The sequence below is a fragment of the Sarcophilus harrisii genome, chromosome 4 (assembly GCF_902635505.1).
Source record: "Sarcophilus harrisii chromosome 4, mSarHar1.11, whole genome shotgun sequence".
Classification (NCBI taxonomy): domain Eukaryota; kingdom Metazoa; phylum Chordata; class Mammalia; order Dasyuromorphia; family Dasyuridae; genus Sarcophilus; species Sarcophilus harrisii.
The window spans coordinates 305971697-305991801 of NC_045429.1; the positions used below are offsets into that span (position 1 = coordinate 305971697).

Consider the following 20105-nt stretch of genomic DNA (forward strand, 5'->3'; position numbering starts at 1 on the left):
GGAGGATTTCAGCACTTTTTTCCCTATTTTTTATTCTTTGTTAAACCAACGGCCCTCTGAGGAAGGGATTATGGAGGGATGCATTTGAAGGTGAAGGTGATGCCAAAACAAAAGATAATAAAAATTTTTAAAAGACTGATTTGGCAGTGTGGGAAAGATTCTAAAAGGTAGAAACAGGAAAACCATCCAGAAGATGATTACAGTATCTAAAAGAATGGCCATAGAAGTCCAGTACAAGAGAGAGGTACTAGAATTGAAAGCTCTATCTCTTGTGTTCCTAATTTTCCTACTTATTATTAGGAGAATATACTCCTAAGCCATTACTCCTTTTTTATTGCTATTATATTCCTTTTCCACTGCTATTTTCAGTCCTTGTTGCACAATTTATCATTCAACAACCTTGCCATCTTTGAGGTTCACCTGCATAATGGGATTGTGGGATCTATGACCTAATAGACATAGGGATGCTCTTCTCTTGTGTCAATTTTTACACATTCATGCCTTGTCAGTATGTGTGATTGTTGTCCTTATTGTTTAGATATTCTATTGACATTCCAAAGACTATCTTTTATGTCTTCTTATATTTCATAGATGCCAGTGTAACGCTTGGGTCTCTCTCTGTTGTTCTCTCTCCCTGTATAATAGGCCCCACCATTTCTTTCAGGCAGCCATATTTATAATGATCTTTTATACCACTTATCCTGAAAATCTCACTTTTTGCAAAATTCTACTTATACTCATCATACATCCTTTTTTTAATCTTTGGGTCACCTCAAATTTTGATCCTTCTACAACTTGAAAACTCATGCTATATTTGGCAGCTTTTAGCTAGCAGCAAAGCTACTAGCATCACCAAGTGAATATTAGTTTTAAAAAAATAGACCTTGCTATCAAACAACAATTTGGGATGATTGAAAGTGCTGTGTAATTTCCCAAATTTAATCCATCCCACTCTCTTCCTCTTCAGTTCTGGGTTTATCTCCTTGTTCATCTGCAGTACCTATCCATGGTGTCAAAATCTGGGCAACATGTGTCCTCCTTCAACTCAGTTTTCTCTGTGTGAATTGCTCAGCTCATCTTGTTTTGGTTGGTTTGAATCTTTTTGAAGAAGTGCTGCAGTAAGCAAAGAGCTGGATGCAGTCAGAATAACATCTCTAAACAAAATTATCTTTTGATGGTACCACCATTTTTACACTCATTCTGAGTCTAAACTTTAGAACCAGCTTTGATTTTTCTCTCTTTCAGCCCTATGTCCTGCCAAAGACTATAGAATCTCTCTTAAATAGCTCTCCAGTTTACTACCTCCCCCACTTCTTTCCATCCTCTTTGCTATCACTGTATTTCAAATACTTATTACCTTTCAATTGGAATAATAGTAACCTCCCAATGAATTTCTCTAGGCGCAGTCTTTTTTTTATCAGTTTGCTTCTCACCCCTCTTCCAAAATAATATTTCTCAAACACATCTGACCATGTTATTCCTTTGCTCAAAACCCTTCCACATCTCTCTTACTAGTTTAAAGAAAGTGTGCATTCTTTCACTAGGCATTCAAGGTATCCTTACATCCAGACCTCTCTTACATCATCATTTTTCAAATGTAAACATTTTCCTCCCTTTCTGTTTTCTGTTATCATGAGAAGATGAATGTAATCATTTTAAAATTCTTATATCACTGTGTAAATGTTAACTATTATATAGTTATATTATATAGTGTTATGGTTATGATTCATTAATATTGGGAATTTCTGGTGATGCACACCTTTGCCATTGTGCATCAGCTATATCTCAGCAACTTATGAGAGTGAGAGATTAATGACTGCATAGGGTTAATCAGTTGGTATGTATCAGAAATGGAACTTGAATCTAAGTCTTCTGGCTTTACAACTCCCTTTCTCTCCCCTGTGCAATGCTGCCTGTCTGAGGCATTACAATTATTCTTACTAGTATAGGCAAGCTAAGATGAATCCTTTACTTTCCCTTCAGTAATCAATATAGGGAATCCATATCCTAAATAAAAAAAAAAACTAACTAGAAAGTCTAATAGAACAAACTCAAATAAAACTGGCAACCACTGAACTGTACAAAAGCATACCTGCAAGCTTCATATTCACTTGGAAAACCAATCATTATTTATGATTTTTTAGTTGGAAGTTTGTTTTAGGCTGCACTCATGAACACTATGGGCTCCATGTTTGATTCCTCTGTGCTGGAACACCTGCTGTCTTTAAGGCAACATAGCTAAAAGCTTATTTTAGTAGCTTAAAAATGGAGTGTTTCCATTTTTCCAACAGGAAATCTAGTGCCCACTCAGACCTATTCAGTGATGTTGATTTGTTTGTATTTTTTTCTATGTGATAACATATTATCCTAGTGATAACAATTCCACATTGAATTGACTACTATGAAGAATTGGGAGGCATAGAAAGAGTAGAATTAGTATTACTTCTTAAACAGGAATGTACACCATTTCACTTGCAATTGTCTTCATTGATGGAAGAGAGCTGAATTGTGGTGTATTCCCAGGAAGTCAGTAATAAACAATATAATTTATTTGGCTTCAGAAAGCATTTTTGCATTTACATTTGAATATTTGGATGTATTGACCCAAAGACTCACTTCATACAACACACTGTTCCTCACAACTAATCATTGTAATTGATCAGAATCCCTACTCTAGTTTTTTATAATGATATGGAAGTGACCCTGAGTTCTTGAATGCTTTATCAAGAGAGCACAAGCAGGAAAGCTTTCAAGTATACATTAGATTGTATTTACTGTCCCAAGGTTAACCTAGCTGAATATGAAGCAGCTTAGCATCACTAAATGATGGATTTTTTAGCTCAAGGAAACCCATGAAATGGACAAATGTACAGAATAGTCACAGACCTGAGCATCCTCTTCACATTTACATTATTAATAGCAGAGTGATTGAAAATTGACAGAGGATATTAAGAATGATAGGAATCTTAAGAAATATTAATTTAACCACTTTTATTCTTGATGTATAATTGCTTACAACCAGTGGGAGGAAAAACTGTCCAGTTTCTGAAGGAACTGAAGCATATCACTATTGACATTCTTATTATAAATGAAACCAGAAAACATAAGAAAGTTACAATTAAATGGACAGAGAACTGCTAAAGTAGTTAGTTAAAGTAGTTAGTAGTTTCATTTTGTACCCAAAGACTTGTGCCATTTTATTTTGGGTTAATAAAGATTATTTCCTGAGGCACTTGTTCTTCCCACTTTACATTTCTCATATAGACTGTAAGTAGCTAGGTAGTATGGAGTACTGCACTTGAAGTCAAGAAGACCTGAGTTTCAACATAGCACTTATTAGCTGTGTGACTCTAGGCAAATCCCTTATCCACTCTCTCGGTTTCATTTTCCCCATCTCTAAAATGGGGATAATGATAAAACATTTACCCTACCATTACTGTAAGAACCAAATGAGATAATATATAACATGCCTTACAAACCTTAAAGTGCTATATAAATGCTAACTGGCATCAACATTCCATGAAGACAATTGCAGCTAATGCGCCAACATCTATTATAGAGGATAAAGAAGTAGAGAAGTTACATGAGCACCTTAACATAACTCATCACACTAAGTCAGCATTACTTTTAATATTCTGTGACTTCAATAAGAAGCCAGGACCAAGCGAATATAGCAACAGCAACAATCTGGAATATGTGCTGCAACATCCAAGAATGAAAGAGACTGCAAAGCTGAAAAAATCTTGATTCCATACAAAGGAATACCTTCTGTTTTAAATTTAAATGTTTTTTATAAAATTTTAAATTACCAGCAGACTTAAACATTCCAGAATACAATAGCCCAAAAAAAAAGAAGAAGAAGAAGATTGTACAGTAAACTATAAAGTTGTTCATTTGGTTTTTATTATTTTAAATTTAACAGATTTTAAAAATAACTTTTTTCTATTTTTTTCTTTTTTTTTTTTCATTTCTGTCACAATCCCCACTATCTCTCCCCAATAGTAACTTTTTCTTGCAACACATAAATATAGTCAAGCCGTACAATAATTCTGTTCCTCTAGTCCATCATAATTTTTCCAGCTTGTGGCTAACAACATTACTCTTCTCTAGTCATGATCAATTGCTCTGATATGTTTTCAAAGTTGTTTTTTCTTATGGTGCTATATAAATTGTTTTCCTGCTTCAACCCATTTCATACTGCATCAGTTCACCTCTTTGTGGTTTCTCTGAATTGATTATATTGTTATGTATTATTATAGAATAACTTTCCATTACATTCACATAGCATAAATTGTTCAACCAATTCCCAATTATGGGCATCCTTTGTTTCCACTTTTTTGCTACTGGAAAAAAAAATGCTCCTTTAAATATTTTTGAGTATATAAGTTTCACCCTTCTGAATGATGGCCTTCTTTGTGATTTATGGGGGTTATTGGGTCCACAGACCCAACTTATTGCTTTTTTTAACTTTTTTTTTTTTTTTTTGCTGAGGTAATTGGGATTAAGTGACTTGTCCAGGGTCACACAGCTAGTAAATATCTAAGACCAGATTTGAAGTCAAGTCCTCCTGGCTTCAGGACTAGTGCTCTATCCATTGCACCACCTACCTGCACCATTTATTGCTTTTTTAAAAAATATTTCCTAATTGTTTTCCAGAGTGGTTATATCCAACAAGTCATTCATATATTTATACTTCCAGAGCTCTTTTTTTTATTATAGTTTTTTTTTATTTATAAGATATATGTATGGGTAATTTTTCAGCATTGATAATTACAAAACTTTTTGTTCCAATTTTTCCCCTTCTTCCCCCCACCCTCTTCCCCAGATGGCAGGTTGACATATTAAATATGTTAAAGTATTTGTGAAATACAACATATGTATACATGTCCATACAATTATTTTGCTGTACAAAAAGAATCGGACTTTGAAATAGTGTACAATTAACCTTTGAAGGAAGTAAAAAATGCAGGTGGAAAAAAAATAGAGAGATTGGGAATTCTATGTACTGGTTCATACTCATTTCCCAGAGTTCTTTTGCTTGGGTGTAGCTGGTTCAATTCATTACTGTTCTATTGGAACTGATTTGTTTCATCTCATTGTTGAAGAGGACCACGTCCATCAGAATTGATCATCATATAGTATTGTTGTTGAGGTATATAATGATCTGGTCCTGTCTTCCAGAGCTCTTTCAACAATTGTCATTTTCCTGTTTTTGTCGTCTTTGCTAATCTGATGGGTATGAATGGAACAATTTATATTTCTCTTATTTTGGAGCTTTTTAATGTTGATGGCTTTTATTTCTGTATTAGAAATCTGCCTCTTAGTATTCTTTTTTAGCTTATTTTCTGGGGAAAGAACTGAACAGCATTACAGTAAATAAAATTGAGTGCATCTTACCAAATGAAGATGACTGAGTATCAATGTAAGTCTTTTTCCAGTCAGTTATTTGTAATTAGGTCAGGGGTCCTCAAATTTTTTAAATAGGGTGCCAGTTCACTGTCCCTCAGATTGTTGGAGGGCCAGTCTATAGTAAAAACAAAAACTTCATAGCCCTGGGTGAGGGGGATAATCGTCCTCAGCTGCCGCATCTGGCCCACGGGCCGTAGTTTGAGGACCCCTGAGTTAGGTCATCTCCTAGTTAAAGAAAAGGTCAAGATCAGTGTCAAAATAGAAAGAATAAAGTTTAAAAAATTACATTCTATTAATAAATAATGTCAGAATCTCTAACATTTTAAAACAAGTGGTTAACTCTGCAAAATCATAAATAGACCATAGTAAAGAGAATGACCATCACCATTTCTTAGAAACTTTTCACTGTTAAAAAGCAATTAACAAAATGAGGAGGACAGAAAGATCCAAGAAACTATACTATCCACCAAAAACTTGTTCTTTTTGCCAAGTAGAAAGATATGGCAGTCAAGGACACCATTTTAGAAGATGGGCTCATTTATAACACATTACAACACAATAATAATTACTCACATTTGTCTAGTGCTTCACATATGTATATTTTTCTCTAATTGATTCCCTGTCTCACCTCCCACAGAAGCTATTCCAAACCTCCTCTTAGACCTTGCCTCTTACTTTACTGAGAAAATTGAGGCCATTTGAGGTGAGCTTCTTCTTTTCTCCTTCTTCATTTCAAAACCCTCTTACAGCATTTCCTTCTCTCTCTTTTTACCCAATCTCTGACAATGAGACGGTCCTTATCCTTGCAAAAACCAGCTTCATAATATCAATTATCAATTGGATATTTTAAACTGTAAAACCAAACTAATTATGATCTCATACTCACACATCCATCCATCCCTCTTTCCTATTTCTGTCAAAGACATTGTAATCAGTGTATCTCTCGTCTGACTCCTCTCTTCATAGAGTTCAGGCCTTCATTACTTCTCACCTAGATTTTCGCACCAGCCTCCTAGTTGATCATTCCACTTAATATCTCTCTCTACTCTAGACTATCCTACATACAACTGTCAGTGATTTTCTTTAAGTGCAGATCTGTCTATTTGACTCCTTCATTCAATCAATTAAATGGCTTTCTATTATCTCTAAGATAAAATGTAAACCTCTTTGTTTAATTATTAAATCCCTTAACAACCAGGCCCAAACATCTTTCTAGTTTCATTGTATATTACTCTTCCTCTCTCATTCTGAGATCTAATTAAACTGACTTTCTTACTTAGCTTTATATCCAATGCTCTATCTCTTATTTCTCTATGGTCACAACTAGCTGTCCCACATACTTGGCATGCTCTCTCTTCCTGCTGTCTCTTGGAGTCCCTCAGACTTTTATGATGCAGCTCAAGCACCATATTCTTCATGAAAGCCTTTCTAGTATATCTAACTAACTCCTGTGTATATTTTGTATTTATTCATTGCACATTGATGCTGCACATATTTATATAGCTTCTCTCTCATTAGAATGTAAACTCCTTGTGAGTAGAAACAGCTTTATTCTTTGTATTGTATCTACAGCACCAGGACGGTGCCCAGCATATAGGACATAATAAATATTGATTGACTGAATTCTTTTTTTTAGGGTTCACAAATCCTACAACTCTGTGAGGTAACATTTATTATTATATTCATTTCATAGATGAGAATAGGGATTAAAAGAAGATAACTGACTTGCTCATCACCAGTAACCAATGAATATCTAAATTAAGGTTCATATTAAAGTCTATTGATTTCTCATCTGGCACTTTTTCCACTATGCCACTATAATGGAATACTATAATAATTCATGATTTTTTTTTAAATTGAGAGGTAAATATCATGCAGTTTGACAAGAGACACAGCTGATCCAAATTTAAATCCAAATATTTTGTTCCAAATAATATTTTCTTATCTTTATGACCATTTTCATAAAATATAAGAGAGTACTGTATAGAAAAAGCTTTAGACTCAAACAAAATACAGTCTTAAAATAATGTATTTTGTGTACGTATTTGGATATAAGTCTATATCTACATATCTTTAGAGATTTTCAAACACACAAAAAAGTCATGGGCAATCCAACCATGAAAATAAATATGTTCAATAATCAATTTAACTACCATATTCTTTTTTTTAAAAAAAAAAAACATCATTTTACATTTATTTCAATTACATAATTTCTTTTTAATTATTATTATTTTAAAATTGTATTCTTTATTATAGCTTTTTATATACAAAACATATGCGTGGATAATTTTTCAACATTGACCCTTGTAAAACCTTCTGTTCCAACTTTTCCCCTCCTTCCCCCCACCCCCTCCCCTAGAAGGCAGATAGTCCCATACATGTTAAATATGTTAAAGTATATGTTAAGTACAATATATGTATACCTGTTTATACAGTTATCTTGTTGCACAGGAAAGATAAGATTTAGAAAGAAGGTAAAAATAATCTGAGAAGAAAAAAACAAAAATGCAAGCAAACAGTAACAGAAAGAGTGGAAATATTATATTGTGATGCATACTCATTTCCCAGTGTTCTTTCTCTTGGTATAGCTGGTTCTGTTCATTACAAATCAGTTGGAATTGATTTGGATCCTCTCATTGTTGAAGAGAACCATGTCCATCAGATTTGATCATCATGTAGTATTGTTATTGAAGCGTATAATAATCTCCTGGTTCTGCTTATTCCACTGAGCATCAGTTCATGTATGTCTCTCCAAGCCGTTCTGTATTCATCCTGCTGGTCATTTCTTATAGAACAATAATATTCCAAAACATTCATATACCACAATTTATTCAGTCATTCTCCAGTTGGTGGGCATCCCTTCAATTACTACCATATTCTTTTAATGGCTATCATTCTTGGAATTCCATGATCTTGGAAGGAAAAAAGGTTGCAAATGACCCCAACTTAAAATGGGAAGTTTCAGTGTTAGTATAAGTAAGCCATAAAAATTTTTGGGAGATAAGAAAAACAAAGCATTCACAACAACATATATGATCAGAAAGGGAAGTCAGCTTATTACATAGGGAAAAGTATGGATTACAGCTGAGTACTTCATTGATAGCCACAAAATGCTAAAAGAACTCTATGGTGCCATTTATTAAGATGACTAAACCCAGGATAAAGTATACATAGAAAAGCAAAGGCAAGAATTCACAAGGAGAATATGTCATGAATAAGTCCTTATCTGTTTAGGTTCAGGGAGCATGTAGTCTACTGAGTTGTAGAATCTGAAATTATCTCCTGGAAAGTTCCTTATCCATATTTCTTTCTTGAAATAGATATTTCACCTTAGATCTTCCCTAAAATAAAAATAATAGTTAAGTATTTCTCATCTAAAAGACCGATAAAAAGAATAGGAATAGGAACTGAACTGTGATTTCTTTCTTTTTTTTTTTTTTTTAACTTTAAAAAAATATTTTTTTTTTCTATTTTTATAGAAACTCCTTGTGAATAGAAACTCAATGTGATTAGGAACTGAACCTGTGATTTCTTTCTTTTTTTTTTTGCTTTTAAAAAACACTTTATTTTTCTATTTTTATAAAAGCTCTTGTGAGTAGAACCAGCTTTATTCTTTGTATTGTATTTCTAACACCTAGAAGAAAAAAACAAAAATGCAAGCAAACAGTAACAGAAAGAGTGGAAATATTATATTGTGATGCATACTCATTTCCCAGTGTTCTTTCTCTTGGTATAGCTGGTTCTGTTCATTACAAATCAGTTGGAATTGATTTGGATCCTCTCATTGTTGAAGAGAACCATGTCCATCAGATTTGATCATCATGTAGTATTGTTATTGAAGCGTATAATAATCTCCTGGTTCTGCTTATTCCACTGAGCATCAGTTCATGTATGTCTCTCCAAGCCGTTCTGTATTCATCCTGCTGGTCATTTCTTATAGAACAATAATATTCCAAAACATTCATATACCACAATTTATTCAGTCATTCTCCAGTTGGTGGGCATCCCTTCAATTACTACCATATTCTTTTAATGGCTATCATTCTTGGAATTCCATGATCTTGGAAGGAAAAAAGGTTGCAAATGACCCCAACTTAAAATGGGAAGTTTCAGTGTTAGTATAAGTAAGCCATAAAAATTTTTGGGAGATAAGAAAAACAAAGCATTCACAACAACATATATGATCAGAAAGGGAAGTCAGCTTATTACATAGGGAAAAGTATGGATTACAGCTGAGTACTTCATTGATAGCCACAAAATGCTAAAAGAACTCTATGGTGCCATTTATTAAGATGACTAAACCCAGGATAAAGTATACATAGAAAAGCAAAGGCAAGAATTCACAAGGAGAATATGTCATGAATAAGTCCTTATCTGTTTAGGTTCAGGGAGCATGTAGTCTACTGAGTTGTAGAATCTGAAATTATCTCCTGGAAAGTTCCTTATCCATATTTCTTTCTTGAAATAGATATTTCACCTTAGATCTTCCCTAAAATAAAAATAATAGTTAAGTATTTCTCATCTAAAAGACCGATAAAAAGAATAGGAATAGGAACTGAACTGTGATTTCTTTCTTTTTTTTTTTTTTTTTAACTTTAAAAAAATATTTTTTTTTTCTATTTTTATAGAAACTCCTTGTGAATAGAAACTCAATGTGATTAGGAACTGAACCTGTGATTTCTTTCTTTTTTTTTTTGCTTTTAAAAAACACTTTATTTTTCTATTTTTATAAAAGCTCTTGTGAGTAGAACCAGCTTTATTCTTTGTATTGTATTTCTAACACCTAGAACAGTGCCCAGCACATAGTACATAATAAATATTGATTGACTGAATTCTTTTTTTTAGGGTTCACATATCCTACAACTCTGTGTAGTAATATTTGTTATTATATTCATTTCACAGATGAAAATAGGGATTAAAAGAAAATAACTGACTTGTTCATCAGTAACCAATGAATGTCTGAACTAAGGTTCTTATTAAGGTCTACTGATTTCTCATCTGTCATTTTTTCTGCTATGCCATTATAATGGCATAGTATTTAAGCTCTATACAGTTTTTTTAGTGTTTCTTTTGACAATATAACTTATGGAAATATGTTTTGTATGATTACACATGTACAACCTATATCAAACCTTCTCAATGAAAAGAGTGGGGAAGGAAAGGTAGGAGAGAGAAAATTTGTAACTCAAAGTTTTAAAAATGAATGTTAAAGTAATTTTTACATATAATTGGTGAAAAAAATGCTAGAATTTTTATTTTATTTTTAAATTTTATTTATTTTTTATTATTAAAGCTTTTCATTTTCCAAAACACAGATAATTTTTCAACATTTATCCTTGCATAGCTTTGTTGAACCTGTGATTTCATTGGTATAGGAAACTCCCAAATGAAGTAACTTCTTCTATCATGCAGTTTACCACCTTCTCTGAAACTTCAAATATTAAGGAATTATCCAGAGCACTGAAAAGTTAAGTGATTTCTGTGGGATCACACAAGCAATATATTTCAGAGGTATAAAACCTAGTTTTAGTGGCTCTGAGACCTAATCGCTGTCCTCTGTGCCAAATTACATGCAAGTCAGAGGTTTCTCACACAAAGCTTGACACTCTCATCATGGAACAGATTAAAATGTAACTGGAAAATATTTCATAAAATAAATATAAATACGATGATACAAAAATAACATTAATTTGTGATTTTCTGAGTCAATATGTAGCATTTAGGAATTCTTATGTATAGTTTAGTTTAGTTGCCCTGTTTCTGTTTGAGGTTGATATCACTATTTTAAGTAAAAAGTAATAAATGTTAATTGAATCAGTAAAGAATTACTTGTCAGACTGTGATTGTCATATCAATCAGAAGAAGTCATTAAAGAGTGTAGTTTCAGATAAGTTAAAAAGCAAACTTATTATAATTTACTTTCTAAAATAATAATAATGATCCAGAAAAGGTAGAAACCAGGAAAAAACAAAAATCCATTCATTCAAGGCTGAAATCCTACTCCTTAGTGATGTTGGGAAGCCCTGAAGTAGAAAAGTGAGTTAAGAACCTGGTACCTCCCACTCATTTTTTTTGTTGGGACTTCATTGTAAATTTTGTGGGGGCTGATGAATCCAGAGTAGAATGGAATAGTGCATTAAGAGTAGGATCATCTCTTGAGTGTCTGAGAAGTTGGGTAGTGAGTCACTGTCTAAGGCAGTAATTGTTGGATTTTTTATATTCCCTAAATAATTGAAAGGTTGCTGAATTTTGGTGAAGTTTTGCAGTTCAACAACAAAGTATTCCTCCTCTGGCTTCAACCATTTTCTTGAAAGTGTGGAGAATAGCAGTCAAAAATTATTCCCAAATGATCAATGTGAGATGAAATGACAATTTCTTAGTTTAAATTTCTCCCCTATATCTGAAATATATTTTTCTTCAGATTTTGGGAGAGGGGCATGAGATGGTCAAGCAACTTACATACTTAAGAAAAAACAAACAGAAGAAATTTGATTCAAAAGTGCTCATATTGGGTAAATTTAATAATAATAATCTATCATAAACTTCATTCCAGTGCCAGAAAACAAAAAAAGTTATTTTGTTAAATCCTGGTTTCCAGGGTTATGGCAAGGATTCAATTCTATACACATTTATTTAGTGTCTTTGTGTCTCTGACTATGTTAATAACCCAGGGTACAAAAACAAAAATTAAGTCTCTGCCTTCAAGAAGCTTACATTCTACAGAGGAAAAGACTTTTATTTATAATATTAAAGAATCTTATTTCATTTGTGGCCATAGCAACCTTACTGCCAAAATAGCATTTTTGTACCTCTCTCAATTATTGTTTTTCTATTGTAGCATTTTGTGTATATGCCATGCCCTGTGAGCAGGGACCTAGTCTTACCTTAATCTTATTCTCTCCAGTTCTGACTAACTCAGTGTTCCGTACATAGCAAGTAGACTTAATAAATGTTTGCTAAACGGAATCCTGTAAGCTCTGATGCTATTTAAATGAAGAATTTTGTAATTAATTTGTCTCTTTAAATCTATGGACCTGGTTGCCTTTCCAAAGTTCCTAACTACTAATTGACACTTATGAATGAAAAATTAGATTACTTGGAAGATGAGTTATATATTCATGAAGACATAGAGATATATAGAAAGTTGCCAGTTAAAGGTCTTGTTAAATAGATGTTTTGGTTTTGTGTTTTCTTTTTTTTAATCTGACATTGTTTCTTCAGCTATGTCCCTTAAAAGCATGTGTCATGAGAGTCCTTGAAATTTAATGACTTTGGATATCCAGAGTGGATCTGAGCTTCTCCCTTAAAACTGTGCTGGCTGATAATTTAAAAAAAAAAATCTTTGCAAAATTTGTTTTAAAAATAAAAGCAATCCACTTGCCAATAAACAGTCCTGTTTGTTTATTATTTCCCTACCATTTATAAACCCTAAAGCAGACTTAAAGTTTTCAAATCTGTACTAAATTCCAAAACAAAGAAGTCCTGCTCTCCTGAATGTCAAGTCTTAACCTGGCACAGATTATTTTTCTGTATTGGAATTTTGAATCCTGCAAGCTCCAGAAGAAGGAAACTTTACAATATTGACTATTTTCCTATTATTCACAATGTTCAGTCAAAGTAAATCTGAAGAAAACATTTTGAGTCCATAAAATAGATAAAATAAAAACAAAAATGAAAATGATTGTCTTCTCTAGTTTTTCCAAATGCTAATGACAACACAGTTGGATACAATTATAGAAAGCCTTAGATTCTTTAAGTAGAACTTCATGGGTATGACTCATTAATGAAGCAACTTCCCAGGATGGCTCCATCAATGCGCTCCTTCAAAAGTCCTGGGGCTTAATTACCCTTCCATTTACTTCCCTCATTACATATTGCACATATTCAGATCAAAACATTCACAAGTAATTCCTGGTCTATACTATATCAACCTGGGACAGGTATTCAGAGTTTTTTTTTTTTTAAGCTATTTCATACATTATAGGCAAAAATTATATTTTTAATGAAGAAAGAATACAGAAAGAAAAAAATTCTGTGGCATGAAATAGATTATTTTAAGATGAACAAGTGTTTTCTCACTAAGTCACGGAACTGAGACACGAGAGCTTATTTTGCAGATGAATTCTTTCTCTCTTCAAGAAAAAAATAGTAGAAAATCCCTTATTATAGTTGTTTGCCTTAACCCAAATTCTCCAAGGAGTTTATAAATCTCTTGGGGAGCAAAATGAATATAAACCAACTTTAATGACAGAGGTCTAGCTTGGGACATGGGTCCCATGCATTGAATTTCAAATTTAATTATGGTTCTAGGTACTATTTCCAATATATATCTTCTTTTGTATTCCCAAATAATTATTTCTGTGCCATACTAAACTTTCCCATTCACAGTAAAGGCAAAATAATTCATAAAAGAACTATATTTTTAGGAAGGAGCAAAAGATATAGTACTCATATGGTTTTAAACAAGAACAGAGGCAGATAATACATTTGCAGGATAATTCAAGTACCCAACTTTGTTCTTCAGAGGATATAGAGTCTGTTTTTTTCCTTTTTGAGTAATATATGATATACTGTATTATATGACTCGGCCTCTACTCATATGTTCTCAAAATGATAACCACAGTATTCAAGAGGATTTGTCTGAAAGCAAAAGTGATATGAGAGCTCAGGCATCTGAGGGAGGGGGAAAAAAGAGGAGAAATGAAAGTTGAGAATTTGCCTCAGATAAACCACTCTCCTTAAAGGGAGTAAAACCCTGAGAAAGGTAAGGATAGAAAGTTGTCTTAAATACAGCTACTTCCTTTTACTGTGTGTTCCAGTGGGCTGTTTGTGCATAAACAGAGCTTTGCTCTCAATGCTTTCCATTATATTCTCTTATTCTTATTCTGCATTCAGGTATTTTATATTTCTTTTATGGGTACCACCATTCTTGAAGTCACCTAGTTTTTCAATCTCAAAAATATTCTCAATTTTGCCTTAACTTTACTCTCCCTATCCAGTTTCTTCCTAACTCATCAATTCTACCTCCCCAGCATCCTCCAAGGCTACTTACCTTAGGCTAGGTCATTATAATAGTCTCATAATTAGTGTCTATTCCAATCTCTTATACACTCTAATACACATAGGTAGAGGGAGAAAAAAGGATGGACAAAGATATGCCCTACAAAATAAATAATTATAACATATGCTTGTATGTGATAGGACATATGACATACTTTTTGCTGCATTTGAGAAGGAACAGCTCATTATTGCTCCTAAAGTTAAAACTCTTCCCTCCGCCCTTGCCATTTTTACTTTGTTTCATTTTTAACCATTTTATAACTTTATTCTTCCAATTCAACATATTTATCAAATACCTAGGATGTACAAGTTTCTGTGCTTAGTGTAGGAGATACCCAATCAGGAACAAAACAATCTCTGGAAACTTACATATGCACAAATAAGTAAATGCAAATGTAATTTGAGAAAAGAAAGAGCATTTACTACTGGTTTGAAGCCAAGTTCAGGAAAAAAAGAGAGTGCAATGAGTAGTATCATGAATGAAAGGTAGGAATGGTAGGGGGGAGCCAAATGGTAGAAAATTCATATTCTAGGGTAAAGTGTTTGAATTTTATTCCAGAAGCAATAAAGAACCACCAGAGTGTGTGTGTGTTTAGGGAAGTGACATATTTCAGCCCTTGTCCTGGGAATATTATTTTCTTTTTTTTTTTTTTTAATTATAGCTTTTTATTTATAACATATATGCATGGGTAATTTTTCAGCACTGACAATTGTAAAACCTTTTGTTCCACTTCTTCCCCTCCTTCCCTCAGATGGCAGGTAGACCAATACATGTTAAAATATGTTATAGTATATGTAAAATACAGTATATGTATACATGTCCATACAGTTATTTTGCTGCACAAGAAGAATCTAATTTTGAAATAATGTACAATTAACCTGTAAAGGAATTCAAAAATGCAGGCAGACAAAAATAAGAGGGATTGGGAATTCTATGTAGTGGTTCACACTCATTCCCCAGAGTTCTTTTGCTGGATGTAGCTGGCTCAATTCATTACTGCTCTATTGGAACTGATTTGGTTCATCTCATTGTCAAAGAGAGCCATGTCCATCAGAATTGATCATCATATAGCATTGTTGTTGATGTATATAATGATCTCCTGGTCCTGCTTATTTCACTCAGCATCAGTTCATGAAAGTCTCTCCAGGCCTTTCTGAAATCATCCTGTTGGTCATTTCTTACAGAACAATAATATTCCATATTATTCACATACCACAATTTACCCAACCATTCTCCATTTGATGGGCATCCACTCAGTTTCCAGTTTCTGGCCACTACAAAGAGGGCTGCCACAAACATTTTTGCACATACAGGTCCCTCTCCCTTCTTTAAGATCTCTTTGGGATATAAGCCCAGTAGTAACACTGCTGGATCAAAGGGTATGCACAGTTTGATAACTTTTTGAGCATAATTCCAAATCATTCTCCAGAATGGCTGAATATATTCACAATTCCACCAACAATGTATCAGTGTCTGGGAATATTATTTTCAAAGATAAGAGTTCAGAAAAGAGAGCAGTGGAAGGCTTCTTAAAAGCCATTACAGTAGTTCAAGCAAGAGGTGATGAAAAGTCTAAACTAAAATAGTATGTAACAATTTTCAAATAATTGCTATTATTAAAACTTATTGGATCCCAGCTGAAAAATTAGTAAATTGTAAGAACAGGGACTGCTTTTCCTTTTGTCTTTGTATCCCTAGTACTTAGTATAGAGTATTTAATACTTGCACAGAATATGCATTTAGTAAATACTTGTTAAATCAGATTGGTTTAGAATTTGAAAATAATAAAGTAAGTGAAAATCAAGAATTGCACTGTGTGAACAGCTCATGTTATTATTAGAGACAAAATTCTTTCTTAAAAATGCTTATTAGTTTGTAATTGTAGAGATATATAATGGAGCCAATGACCTTGTACTCTTCTTTCCCTCTTTTCTTTCAAGCCATAGCTCAGGCACCACCTCCAATATGAAATCTTCCGATTCCCTAAACTGTTAGTGTCTTCCTTCCTAAACTACATGGTATTTAATAATTATGTATTTATATTTATCGTATTTATTCTGGATTTATCTTCATATGCTGCATCAGCCTGGGCTATTCACTTAACCCTCAAATTCCTCAGGCAACTCTGAAAGACTGAAAGTACCAAGAAGGTACCAACCTGAATTGGTAGTTATAGGAAGTTTCCTTCACTAATGGAATCATAGGTCCAGTCCCTATCTTAGTCCCTCTGCTTATCCTTGTCATCTCCTCCATTAGAATGTAAGTATACTCCTTGGGAGGAAAGGTTCATTATATTTGTGCCTGGCACTTAGAAAGCTCTTAACAAATATTTGCAGATTGATTGATTAGCCTTTAATGCTGTTTGTTCCTTTTTTCTACAGGCCACTGTCAATGCCCGTCCTCAACGCATCCTTGACACTTCTTCTCTTACTCAGTCTGCCCCAGCTAGCCCTACCAACAAGGGCATGCACATTCATCAAGTGGGGTAAGTTGTTTTATTGATTTAGAGCCTTTCACTCCCTTAATTTATTTTTTTCTTAGTATTTCTTTCTGGTGATCTCTTTTTATACTATGTCTATTTCTTCCCTATCTCCATCTTCCATAATCTTCCTTCCTCTCTCTCCCACCAATACATTTTCCTCATTCCCAGAGGTCTTCTCCAAGTTGAGGTTAGTTCATTGTTTGCACATAATATAAAAATAAAATGTGTCCTTAGTGTTTCTATAAAATTGTAAAAGGCAATAGCAACACCTCCCAGTTAGAAATCTTATGGCAAGACTTTTCCCTATGACAGTTCTGTATTTCATGGAGCAATTTAATTCAATGACAAATGCAGATAAAACATCATAAATTATTCTGTATTTCTTACTAATAAAAATAGAAGATTCATTTGGCTGTTAATTTGGTTGCTCTTTGCCTACATATTGCTATACTAATTTTCTATGAAAAAGACTTAGTTGGGAAAGAAATTAAGTTGTCACACTACATAGTAATATTCAACAATTTAAGAGAGTATATGCTTAGACACAAGGGGCTAAACTAATGACCTCTTAGATTCTCTATGAGATCTAAGTGGGGTGTAATGAAAGCTTTTATTTTTAAGTAAAATGTTTTATGTAAAACATCATATTAATTTCTTACATTTTTCTCTCTGGCAGAGGCTCCCCTCCAACATCCAGTACCAGCAGCTCCAGCCTGACTAATGATGTGACTAAGCAGCCAGGCAGTCGGGACATCCCATCAGGAAGACCAGCTAATGTGGGTGCCATGGGTGTACAGTATACACCTCACTCCCACCAATTCCCCAGGACACGAAAAATGTTTGACAAGGGCCCAGATCAGGTAAAAAACAACAATCAACAATCACCTTTACTATTTGACAAAGCCTTGTTAGGACTCGTTATTTTACTGTAGGTCCTTTAGATCCATTCTAATTAGTTCATAATCCAGGACTGATGTCCCTCTTTCTTAGGTTTTAAAAGAAGGGCATCAGGATATAGTAACTTCATGTCACTTTGTTTGTATCTAACATATTTCTTACAACTCATCCAAGTCTTTTCTGTTGCTTAGTCCATTTAGTCAGATTACCCCTTCGTTTCTTTGTCTTTTGCATACATACACATCTGCCCTATTGTTTGAAGTATCATATCCTTTATGAATACTATATTGCATTATACATTTATCTTAATGCTGCTGCCACTAGTCCAGCTCTCTTCTTAATAACTTCCATAAAGTAAAGCAAATAGTAAAAATGATTTTTCTTTTTGTGAAGAAATATTATTTTACAACACTTGATGGGACAATTTTAACATTGAATAGAATCATTTAATCTGCATAGTTTTTCTTTTTAAACATCCAATTGCTTTGCATAAACTTATGCTGTTTCCTTCTCAACACACTTCAAAAGACATTCTGAAAAGACAGCTTCATGTTTTAATTCACATTGTGAGAACATGTCAGGATCATGTCTATTACATGATCATAAAATGGTTCCTGACAAATATGTGTGATCTTTTTCTGGCTTCCTATGCCAAGATCACTGGGACAAATGAGATTTCAGGCTATATCAAATGCATCTATGTAAATTGAGTGAGGCTACAGCATGGTCATATTTGTGCGATGTATTCTGCTTCTCTGAACAGTGAAGGAGTTAGCAGAGTCCATGATGAAAGGGGGAGAAGAAAAACAACTGTGGAGAGAATCATTGTACTCAGTAGATTAAAAAGTGGTTATCATACCGGCTAGACATGATGCTGGCAGGTGGTGGACAAAGTTTTACAAATGTCACGAAGCAACTGTACCTTGTTCCTAACTAAAAGTACCACCTGCTATTCAATGCCTAGGCTGCTCAGTAGTAGATTGCCAAATAGCACCAAGTGTGAGGCTTAACTATCCTAAGGATAAAACCTGACATAATGACAGCTGCTGCTTCATCTGCCAATCTGATCAAGAAATCAAGCCAGATGTAGCTTGGGTTTATATTTATCATTGGCTAACATTTCTGGACTCCAATTTTGGCATGAGTAGCAACAGACATTTTGTTTGATTGTTCCAACACAACCACATCCCTAACATTGCTGCCATAATTGAGTTTCAAATCCTACCTGAAAAATTTGGGTTTTTTTTATCCCCTCTTGTGTATTTTCCAAGTCTAGTTGCTTATCATTAAAGAATCAATAAGTATTTATTGAGCATAACTGTGTTCCAGGCAATGTGTTAGCTACTGGGGATATACATATAATAAAGCAAACAATCTGTACTCAAAAGAAACTTATGTTCTAATGTGGTAGCAACCAGCATGTATATGCATAGAAATAGATTAAATATAAAGAATAAGTAAAAAGTAGTTCAAACAGAGAGGAAAGTTAGTTTGGCTAGATCATGTCATGTGTGAGGAGAGTGATGTTTACTAATACTAGATAGAAAAGGTAAGAAGTGATAGGAAACTACTGGAGTTGACTGAGTAGAGGAATCATGTAGTCAGCACCTCATACCTAAGGAAAATCACTTGACAGAAGAGTAGAAGATGGCCGACATAGAGAGAGACTTGAAACAGTTCCAATCATCTCAGTGTATAAAGGGCCTGAATTAACATAGTAATTATGTGAATAAAGAAAGAGTCAGAGGTAGAAACGATGTGGAAGGGATTTGGTCACTGAAGATGAAATGGATGATATAAGTGCAAAAGAAGGTGAGGAAGAAGGAGTAGGTAAGGATAATGTTCAGGTTGTCAACCTGGGAGACCAAAAGAAGGGAAAGCTTGGGAAGATCAATAAAGAGTTCAATTTTGGACTTATGGTACTTAAAATGTCTCTCTGACACATAGTTTGAAATGTGCAATAGACTATTGTTGTGTAGTTAAAGCTCATAGAAGAGAGCTGGGCATAGAAATCTTTGAGTATCCTGCATAGAACTAATAATTAAACCGTGGAAATCTGTAAGTTCAGTAAGAGAGAGTATAGAAAAAGAGAAGTAGGGAGCCTAGGATAGATTATTAGAAGAATCCACAGACAGGGTAATGATATGGATTATGAATTAGCAACAGAGACTGAGAAGGAGCAGTCATATAAATGTAATGATAACCAGCAGAATAGAATCACAATAATTGAGAAAAGAGAAAGCATCCAGGAGAAGA

At 33.7% G+C, this 20105-nt stretch overlaps 1 protein-coding gene across 6 annotated transcripts in view; it reads left to right on the plus strand.

The window, feature by feature from the left end:
• The window catches only part of RPTOR (regulatory associated protein of MTOR complex 1), a 511183-nt gene that overhangs the window by 400101 nt on the left and 90977 nt on the right, over positions 1 to 20105 (plus strand). For all 6 annotated transcript variants that reach the window (XM_031965593.1, XM_031965594.1, XM_031965596.1 and 3 more), the window contains 2 exons: positions 16852 to 16955; positions 17629 to 17812. In XM_031965593.1, coding sequence (XP_031821453.1) covers positions 16852 to 16955; positions 17629 to 17812 — 288 coding nt within the window. The remainder of the gene's footprint in view (positions 1 to 16851; positions 16956 to 17628; positions 17813 to 20105) is intronic.